The sequence below is a fragment of the Dermochelys coriacea genome, chromosome 10 (assembly GCF_009764565.3).
Source record: "Dermochelys coriacea isolate rDerCor1 chromosome 10, rDerCor1.pri.v4, whole genome shotgun sequence".
Classification (NCBI taxonomy): Eukaryota; Metazoa; Chordata; order Testudines; family Dermochelyidae; genus Dermochelys; species Dermochelys coriacea.
The window spans coordinates 72,501,394-72,511,668 of record NC_050077.1 but is presented as its reverse complement, the minus strand read 5'-3'; the positions used below and the strand labels follow the sequence as shown (position 1 = coordinate 72,511,668).

Below are 10,275 nucleotides of genomic sequence, written 5' to 3'. Positions count from 1 at the left end.
TCTGGGCAAACAGAAGAGTATTGCTGGGTAGTTTGGATTATACACGTTTTTTATTTTTTAAGTTTAGTCAAAATACAACTGCATGCCATGAAGCACAGCCAGATACTGTTGTCAGTGGGTGACAATTTGGCTTAAACCCAAAGTTCTGTCAGTAAAACCCTCCATGGGGAGGGTTATTTTGTGTGTATGTTATAGTGGATATCTATAAATGCCACAGGAGCAATGGCAAAAATTTAACAAGAGGAATTGTCCTTCTATCGTCTTTCTGTATCTGAATCGTTCCTGTGCCATCAAATATTGCTTTAAAAAATCTTTATTTTAGTCAGAACAGGGCAAGTAATTAGCATTGAATAATTTATTCTATGTATCTTTTATGGTCTTGGCACAGATTGTGTTTTTCTCAACTGTATTTGTTATTTTAAATTATTTGCTAAGTATTTTTCTTTGAATGAATTCTTTGTTGGTACTTCATTCGCAAACCGCTTGTGGCAAGTACTAATTAATTAAACTTAATTTATTTTAATGGGAATTAAAAGCCTTTGACAGCTTTGAAAATATCAGCCTAAATATACAAAATTTTTGTGGCCTCCATTGGACACAGAAATCACATGACAGTTTGTTTTCTTATTGCATAAACATAACTTTTTGACATCAGCTTCTACATGAATACTCACTATTATGAATTCAAAATTTATTTTTCACAAATATTCTCCAATACTCACTGGTTGCAATCCTGGCACCATCAAGTCAAGGGGTGTTTTGCTATTGTTATGGATTTGGTTAACCATTGTTGTTATGGCCTGGTGTGGCTGCCACCTTATATTCAGGATAAATGTAAAGAAGTCATTGTAAAGTGGCTGAAAGAATAGCAGTAGCACCCAAAACACAGGCACATGTAAAAGCTTGACTAGACGCTGAATCAAGTTCCTCAAATGGTTTCAAATGCAGGGTGTGTAGGGCTTGGATTGGTGGAACTCTTTTGGTCTGTGTGTATGTGACTGAAGGAGTAGAGAGAGAGACATAGTCAAGGAGACGTAGCCCGGAATTGCACTCTATGGCCCTGAGAGAAGCCTAGAGGTGGGTGGCTTTGGGTTGGGGTGCCAGCTGAAGGAGTCTTGGACCTGTGAGCAAGGCCACTTTCTTCTGCTGTTTGATTCCTCCTGTGTTCTGGGAAACAGGACATTCTTTAAATAAACAAAATTGCATCAAAGAAAAACCTGACTCTCAGCAATTTCTCCTCCTAATTGCAACAACCTTCAAGATCCTGAATTTTGGCTAACAGCTCAGGTCAATAGGTGACTTTGTTGGGACCAGTTTGTCATCCATTGGTTACACAAACACACCTGCCAGCAAACTCCATCATTAGAGCATTGATGTCCAGCAAATACAAGGATCATAGACACAATCCAAGTAAATATATTTAAATATTCAGGATAAATGTTCAGAGAATGTGTGGCAGTTTCTGCTGGCTCTAATTTTAACATTTTTAAATTCGCTCCCTCATGGCCTTCCCATTCCTTGTCCATTTGAGTTCCTCAATAAAGCACACAGGAACTCAGAAGATACCTTGTGTCATCACTATTTGTGTTAATGGCTTAGGAAACCCGCAATCCAATCAGCTAAAATAAACAACCCAGTGTAGTAGGGGCATTAATCAATGAAGATTTCACTGCTGAAACCTAAATGTGAAATCCATTCACCTACAAGATAAAGGGATACTGAGAGACATCAAGAAAAAAAACAGAGGGGACAGTCTGATTTTTTTCAAAGGTGCTGAGAATCGGCATCGCTAGTTGAAGCCCCTGAGTTTGTGGGTGTTCATCACCCTTGAAAGTCATAAGAAAAAGAGCCAATCCTACAAGGTTGTGAGCACCTGCTGTGAGTTGGGTACTGGTTTCTTTCCTTTCCTTTTAAGATCAGTGAGTGTTGAAGGGATATAGTGTCTCACATGATTGAGCCCTAGTGAAAAAAAGAAATGAGCAAGAGAAGCATATGAGCTAAACATATGTCACCGAGAAAGAACAATTTGCAGAATTCTGCTGGGATTCTGCAAACCTTTTTCTGAGTGGCTCATGGAGCCAATACTGTGAATTTGGACCCAATCTCAAAACAAATCCAGGGTGGACTTCAAGAAAAACTGTTGTACCTTGGGTTGTTCAAAGGACCCAACCACCTCAGCCACACCATCAGGGGTTCATTCACCTGCACATCTACGAATGTGATATATGCCATCATGTACCAGCAATGCCTCTCTGTCATGTACATTGGCCAAACCGGACAGTCTCTATGTAAAAGAATAAATGGACACAAATCAGACATCAGAAATGGTAACATACAAAAGCCAGTAGAAGAATACTTCAATCTCTCTGGACATTCAATAACAGATTTAAAAGTAGCCATCCTTCAACAAAAATACTTCAAAAACAGACTTCAAAGAGAAACTGCAGAGCTACAATTTATTTGCAAACTTAACACCATTAATTTGGGCATGAATATGGACTGGGAATGGCTGGATCACTAAAAAGCAATTTTCCCTCTCTTGGTATTGACACCTCCTCATCAATTATTGGGAGTGGACCACATCCACCCTGACTGAATTGGCCTTGTCAACACTGCTTCTCCACTTCTCCCTTCTCTTCATGTGCCAGTATATTTATGCCTGTATTTGTAATTTTCACTCCATGCATCTGAAGAAGTGGGGATTTTTACCCACAAAAGCTTTATGCCCAAATAAATCTGTTTAGTTTTTAAGGTGCTACCAGACTCCTTGTTGTTTTTACTGCTATCAGTTACTCTTACCTTAAGTAGCAAGGTCTATCAGGTGGATTTACATGTTCCAATCCTACTGATCAATCGTATGGAAGGCAGAGTTATTGCACATGGTGGATTTTCTGTATTTTCAGTTTGCTTTTTAAAAAACCTATGATATTACATGCAAAAAATGGTGTTAAAACAACATTATTAAGGTTGCAAAATCAACACTCAAATGTTAGGAAATGCCAGAAGTAAGCTTGCTTGTGTTCCCAAATATGAAGAACACACAATTAATAGCCACCTGTGAAAAGTTTAAGTGACTTTCCCCACATAACATACGAACTGTATGGAGGAGGCAGGGATAGCATCCAGTTCTTCAAGGTGGCATGCCATTGTCTTAGCCATGAGATCATCCTTTCTCTTTTTGCACTTCCCTGACTCATTCACTACACACCCTGCAACTTCTACAACAAATGAGGAAGCGGGGTCTTACAAACAACTGCCTCCTAAACTACACAACCCTGATACATTCCCTGAACATCATCTTGTGCACTGACTGAGGCAAGGGTCCTGTGGAAAAAGTAATACGTAATCATGTGATTAAAGACTGTACCATAATGCAGACAGCCAAGGGGTTGCACTTGGGATTCTTAGCATTCCCATTGCAGTTTCAATTAGATAGGGGATTCTCCTCTCCCTGTCTTCAACTATTGTGTGGTGCAGCTGTAAAATATTAAGCATGCCAGAGGTGGCTGGCTCTCTCGTGATTGTTGAAGAGACCCCCTGTTGCTAGACTGTGTAACAGTAGGGTACGTTTCTAAAACCCTTTAAAGCCATTAGGAAGACAGGTATTGTATATTTTTAAGATATTATCATTATGATTTTGGTGGGAGATGAAGTGACTCCTTTACATATATTGTGGCTTGCACAAAGAACTTGAGGTGCCTCCTAGGTGATAGGTGCTACATGTATGTAAGGTTTATATTTTATGTTAGGAATTCCTATGAAAAATAATAGGTCCAGTACTGAACCTACATATCCCTCATGTCAATACAGACTGTAACCACTAAATCCTTCCTCATTCACTCTCCAGTAGCAAAATCTTATTGGCATAAGGAAGATTCAGGTGGGTGTCTACTCTAGGCTAATTCCTGCAATTAGTTGGTGGTATAAACACTGGTTTTCCTCTCCAAGTACAGCTGAATTTATCCCATTCCCTTCAGTACAAGATTTGGTTTGGATCCACCATACATTTAGAATCTGCATGATCTACACCAGATAATGTTAACTTAGTCTTCATTAAAAATATGCCTAGAGAACCTCTCGTCTTGTGAAAATTCCTGTCTGCCCTGTTGCTTTGGTTGCCAGGCTTTGGAATGCCATTATAGGGTACAAAGCAACATTTAAAAGAGATGAAATTGGGACACTGAGTGATTGTAAGAGGTGCCCTTGCTGCAGAATACCAAAATGCCTACTTTGTGTGTGTGTTGTACAATGTCTCCTTTGCAACTTTCAGAATTTTAGGTGCGGATTGAAAAAGGAAGAGCTGGCCAGACCAAGCTGAAAAGAAGAAATGAAGTTTAGAAAAACAACACACAACCTCAACTCCAACATCAGCAAATGATGGAATCTCTGGGACTTAGTTGTTAGACCGTGATTGAAGTTGTTCCATATTTCACCTCTTCTTGCATTTTTCCCCTTTGTCAAAGCTGTTGTTAATCCACTGCAGACTCTGCTTCAATGTTTGTGCTAAATTAAGTTGTGTTGGGGATGATGTCAGGCCAGGCAATGCAGTGGAAAGATGTATAGACAGAACAAAATTAAAGCAGTAAGGAAATATGCAAAGTCGTGTCGGTCAGGCTGGCTCAAATGTAGAGATTTCTTGATCGTTTTCTTCTTTCCCATTGCTACCCCCCATGTCTTAAACACCATTTTTATGTGGTATGATTAAAATGACAGCAGGTGGCCATTAAAATCCATTATTAGCCTGGGGCCGCCCACACCCATTGCCCATATGGGTCTAGGTGGACCCATTATCCAAGTGGGACAGCAATGCCTCTGGTCCCCAGAGACCTCAGCTCTCTAATCCAGCCCTGCATAGCATTGAAGGTCTTGGAAAGTAGACCCCTTGCCTTACTATTTTGAGTTCATCCATCAAGATGGGCATTTGTGTTCCTCTTGCAGAGCTCCCGTGACAAGGATGTGATCCTCAATGTTCTCAGCATTCTCACAGACCTACTCTCTATCGGTAAGTACTGATGCCTTAATGTCTCTATTTTAGGTACTTATATGGTCCTCTTGGTTTTAGAATCTGAGTACCTCACAACATTTGAAATGTCTTTACAATTCCAACACCCCATAAGACATGGCAGTGTTGTTATCCCCATTTTACAGATGGGGAACTGAGACACAGAGACTAAGCGACTTGCCTTGTCATACTGGAAATCTGGGGTGGGGAGATCTAGGAATTGAATCTAGGTCTCCTGAGTCCCAGCTAACATCCCTTCCACTGGACCATCCTTCCTCTCTTGTAGAATGAAGATGGGTGGGACTAAAATAGGGCACAGAGCATACATCCACATATCTCAGTCAGGTGTTTGCTAGATCAATTCTGCCTAGTTTGGGTGAATAGCCCTTCAGCTTTTCCTCCTATTTATACAGAAGATTGGGAAGGGGGGGTTCCCTTGCTCAACCCCCCACCCCCACCCCTACCATACACTTTTTAATTTTGTCACATGATGAAAGAGGGGGGAAAATGTTCCTGTGAATTTCAAAGGTGGCCATTAATTTAACTGCTTCTCAAGATGTTTCAGCCTTCCCAGGGAGTGGAACACTGGAAATGTTCAGTCACCAGGCCCACTGGAAAGAGTGAACCATGAGATATGAGCAGGAGACAGCCTCCTGGGTTGCAGCATTTGATTCTGTAGTGGATTTCCCCTCAGAAAAAAAAAAAGTACTTGGAACTGTCAGGGGAATGAACAGCTTTTCCTCTGCTTCACTTCAGTGGTATGAGATCTTCTCCATGGGTGTAGTAATCCACCCACCACAGAGACTACATTATTTTCAAGGTCTCCTCTATCTACATGTTCACAGTGAAGATGATTCTTCAGGATGTCCGGGCCACATGAAGGGAAAATAAGTTGCTAGCAGAGCATTTCCCTCCATTTTTCATCAAAATGTCCTTTAGTTAAAATTTTTCCAGCTAACTCTAGTTGCCAAAATGCAGGGCTCTGTGTGTGTGTGTGTGTGTGTGTGTGTGTGTAGTTTTTTACATCCCTATTGCAAGCCTCATATGCTCCTACTTTACACTCTCCCCCCCCCCTCCCCCCAACTCCATCAGAGACATCATAACCACAGCTGTGACTCTCTGTTGGAGTCTATATCATTCTTCAGTCAGCTAGATGGCTTCACTGTGGATGATATGAGCCCCCTTAGGACTGAATGTACTGCTTCCACAATACTCCCAGCCTGGGTTTTCAGTAGAAAACTTCACAGCTGGCCAAAGATGCCTGTGGATTATGAGCTGTTGACACAGGAGGACCCAGAGGGTTAGCATTTGGTTTTTCTGGAGACCTTATTTGTTTGGAGGCTGACTCCAGAGCTTTCCTAGGATTCATTCCCCTATCCTAGGCACTGTTGGAACTCTTTCCCTTCACTTATTTAACTTTCAATATCTAGGGAAAGATCACTGAGCATTGCACTTCTTTGAAATCTGTCAGTGCCTCTGCTGATTCTTCTCCAGCCCATTTCAATGCACACTGAAAGCTTCAGCAGGTGGTGGCTTATATAGATAATAGCAGCTGGAGCAAGGAAGAGCATCACTCATGGTTTTGACATAGAGCAGAGATGAGCCTGAACCACAGCTCCAAACTCTGGGGGTGTTTGAAATCCAAGTCCAGATATACATTTTGCAAATGCCCTTATATTTATAATGGTCTGAGCAAGAAAACATCAGAGAAGGGTCATGTAGCGGGCTTCTTTAGGTCTGATAAGCATCCTCTGAATCATATAATGTTCACTTATTGCTATGTTTAAAGCTCTGAGACAGGAAAGTTATTGACTATCCCTCCTTTTTAATTTTCTGCCCTTAGGAACAGACCGACGAATTCACTACATGGTCAGCAAAGGGGGGAGTGAAGCTTTGGTGCAGGCTCTGATGAATGCTGCACAGACAGCCCAGCCAGACTACAGCATCCTTTTACCTCTGCTTCGCCTGCTGGCTAAAGTAGGCCAAAGAGGTATGCTGTGCCATTATTACTTAAAGGATGGGGAGGGAGGAGCAAAAAGCTCCAAAGGTCACAGTAAAGGTCAGTACTGGAATCGGTGAGTGTTTTAACAAGTCAGGACACTTTGCACTGAATGCTGGCTTGGTGACTGGGGGGTGGGACAGAGTGTTGTAAGACCTCCTAACAGTTTCAGCCTCTAGTGGCTAGAAGTTTGTACTAGGAATATAGGCACAGCTGATGGAAATCCAGGTGGGAGAGATTCTATAATGGAGTTCATTCGGAGCTCCTGAATAGCATTTTATGTCACCGATTAAAGCCCAGCTGGGCAGTAAGTGATTCCTATACAAGACATGGTAACTTACAAAGGCTCTTTCTCTTGTGACTTGGTTTCTGTATCCCAATAACACATTCAAAAACATGTTTCACTTGCTGCTGTGTCTCTATCATCAGAGAGATTGTTGTTCAGTGTTTGCAGCACAGCTAGGATGCTTGAGCTTTGTTCTTTACACCCAAAGTTCAGTGGAAGCGTTATCTGTGAAGTGCTAACATTTTTATGATTTTGTTTTCTATGTACTGCACCTCTACATTTCTGGCAGTTGGCCATCTGCGAAACCAGCTACCATTTTGTCAGACAGAGGTTTGATGTAGTATATCATAGAGGAGAGGCACCCACATAGCTCTTTCTTGGGGAGACTTTACTTTAGTTCTGTCTTGTTTCCCTTAACTTAAAATAGGTCATTAAAACTGTTCTTTGCGTATGGAAAATGTAACAGTAGGCAAGGCACCAGCCTCCTCTGTGCCTCATCTTATCTATTTGTAAAAGTGTGTGTGTGTGTGTGTGTGTGGGGGGGAATACTGATTTCCTTCACAGGGGTATTGTGAGGCCTTAATAATAAACGTTTGTAATTGCTTTTGAGATCTTACTATAAAAGATCCTGTTGAAGGATGCGGCATGATTACACTACAGCATGCGGCATTTCTGTGTCACGGCGAAAGCCACTCTTTATTTACCATCATTTTGTTCCTGTTTGCTTTCACAGATAGAAAGTTTGGGCTGAAAGTGCAGAAACTGGACGCAATTGATGTGACACTGAGCTTGGCAAGGAAAAATCTGACTCATCACCTGAATCTCATCCACTGTCTCTGGGTCCTGCGGGTTTATGCCTCTAGTGGTAAGTGCTCCTTTCCATTTCTCATGCCAGTGAGAGTCGGAGCTCCTTCTGCAGTTGCTACACTGCGAGCTAATGGTCCCTCTGCTACAGAGATGTGCATCTATAAGTAAGCTATTGGCATCTGTGATTGATAACAGATAGAATCATATGCAAGAGCTAGCATAGCTCTAGGTACGCTCTCATAGTAGGGTAACTCTCAGAGGGATCTTTCACTGTAAGATTCAGTGAACCTTCTCATCCAAAGACCATAGAAGATAGCAAATAGCTGTGTAAAAAAACATTTAGCCCAGACGATGCCGGATCGTTCCCTTCAGTCTATTCTAGATATCTTAGGTACTTACATGGACCCTAATACTATCCTCCTCACAATCATTAATGCATTTATGCTCACAACACCCTTGTGAATTAGGGATTATTATCCTCATCGTGCTATTATCCCCATTGTGCAGAAGTAACTGAGGCACACAGAGACAAATGAGTTATCCAAGGTCACACAGGAAGTCTGTGACAGACTGAACCCCGACCTTCTGAGTCCCCGACTGGAGCCATACCCACCGGAGTATTCTCCAGTGTTCAATGACTCAAGCATTGAGATTTCTAGCTCTTCCCTCAAAAGACCACTGTGCATTCAGATATTTCCCCATGGGGAAATGTTTTCTTAGAGGCAGTACAAATTTCCCTTTGCTCACTTTCATCCTGTTGCATCCCTTTGCATTACCTAACCACTTCTTCTCCCTCCTGGCTACTTTCCCCCTGCAGATAATTCTAGGTGGTTGTCCTATTCCCCTCTGCCCCGCTGTATACTCACATCACCATCTGGCCGAGCTGTACACATCCAGCTTTCCAAATCTTTCCTCCTAAGATTTAACATTACTGGCTGTCAGCCCTCTAGTCTTGTATTTACACAGGAGCTGGCCTCATGCTATGGGCCTTCTCAGGCAGGTAGCCAGCTCCCAGCATTCAGTCCCCTTGCCTAAGATAAGCGGCATTCGAAAGGGTGAGTGAAATAGAGACAGCAGTTGAAATGTGTCTTAATTTGGGTTACAGAGCTGCAGGTTCATCCAGAGCTGCCTCCCACACTGAGCCCTTTTCCATGCTCCCTCTGCTCTCATTAAGTGCATCCGCATCCGAATTCAGAGGCTTTAGCCCATTGCACTGTGGCCTTTAAACCTTTCCATTAGTGTCAGGACCTTGAGCCCTGCAAACGCACTCTCTAGTTCATTAAAGTGACCCTGAGGTCCCACTGCAATAGTACCTAAGCATCTCTCTAAGAAACTGGTGCAAAAATGCCAAAAATTTTGTTCCCAATCCCTGCCGCCCCCAAAATTCATAGTCAGAATCTTTCAACTTGGTTAAATCTCTTCTGTCCCTGAGTTCCTACGTCCCACCAAGGGCCTGAGGGGGAATTCATCACTGTACTGTGCTGTGCTGTATAGGCCTAATCCTTAGGGTCTGCACAACCTCCCCTGGTGAACCCCACTCCAGTGCTTCAGAACGTCCTACCTCCTCCACCCCATTCAGCACTGGCTCTGTTAGTTCAGTACCACATCTGCGCATAACCAGACATAGGTGTTGTTCTGGGATAGGCTGAGGCTTTTACGGATGTGGTGAAGAACTGGAGAATTTCCCTCCATCCAAGTCATCTAATTGACTGGAGCAGTAGAGAACCCAGGAGCATATAACACCCTGAAGGGTCCTTGGGGCTAGGAGTCTAAGCAGCCAGCCTGACCTTGTTAAGATCTCACTGTAGCTGCTTATTGTCCTGGGTTGCTCCTTTCCCAGTGTGGGCTGCCAGCCCTGTGTGCAGCATGCCCCCCAGTCTGCGGGGAGCAGAGTTTAAGCAGCTGTGTACGCTGCGCTGTCCCCATGAATAGTTTGCTATTGTGAAAGTAGCCAGTGAGCCTTCCAAGATTTTCCATCAGCAGGATGACTTGGCTGAGACCCACATAAGCTGATGGGCTCTTTGGCAGCTTTCTGGCCAGTGCAGGATAGTTAGTAACAAAGCAGCCAAAAAACCCAGCCTGGGGCAGGCATCCAAGACTCCTGCTGGCTGCTGATGGGGATGCTGATTTCTCATTCTTTCCCCCTCTTAGGACAATAAACTGTCCTTTTTCAAAGCACTT

The 10,275-nt window shown here is 42.9% G+C and overlaps 1 protein-coding gene across 1 annotated transcript in view; it reads left to right on the top strand.

Moving 5' to 3' along the window:
* Nucleotides 1–6,259: 6,259 nt before the first annotated feature.
* AGBL1 (AGBL carboxypeptidase 1) overlaps nucleotides 6,260–10,275 on the top strand; it is a 366,216-nt gene continuing 362,200 nt past the window's right edge. Inside the window, exons 1-3 of the mRNA XM_043494685.1 lie at nucleotides 6,260–6,302; nucleotides 6,846–6,992; nucleotides 8,021–8,152. Of these exons, the coding sequence (XP_043350620.1) occupies nucleotides 6,260–6,302; nucleotides 6,846–6,992; nucleotides 8,021–8,152 (322 nt within the window). The remainder of the gene's footprint in view (nucleotides 6,303–6,845; nucleotides 6,993–8,020; nucleotides 8,153–10,275) is intronic.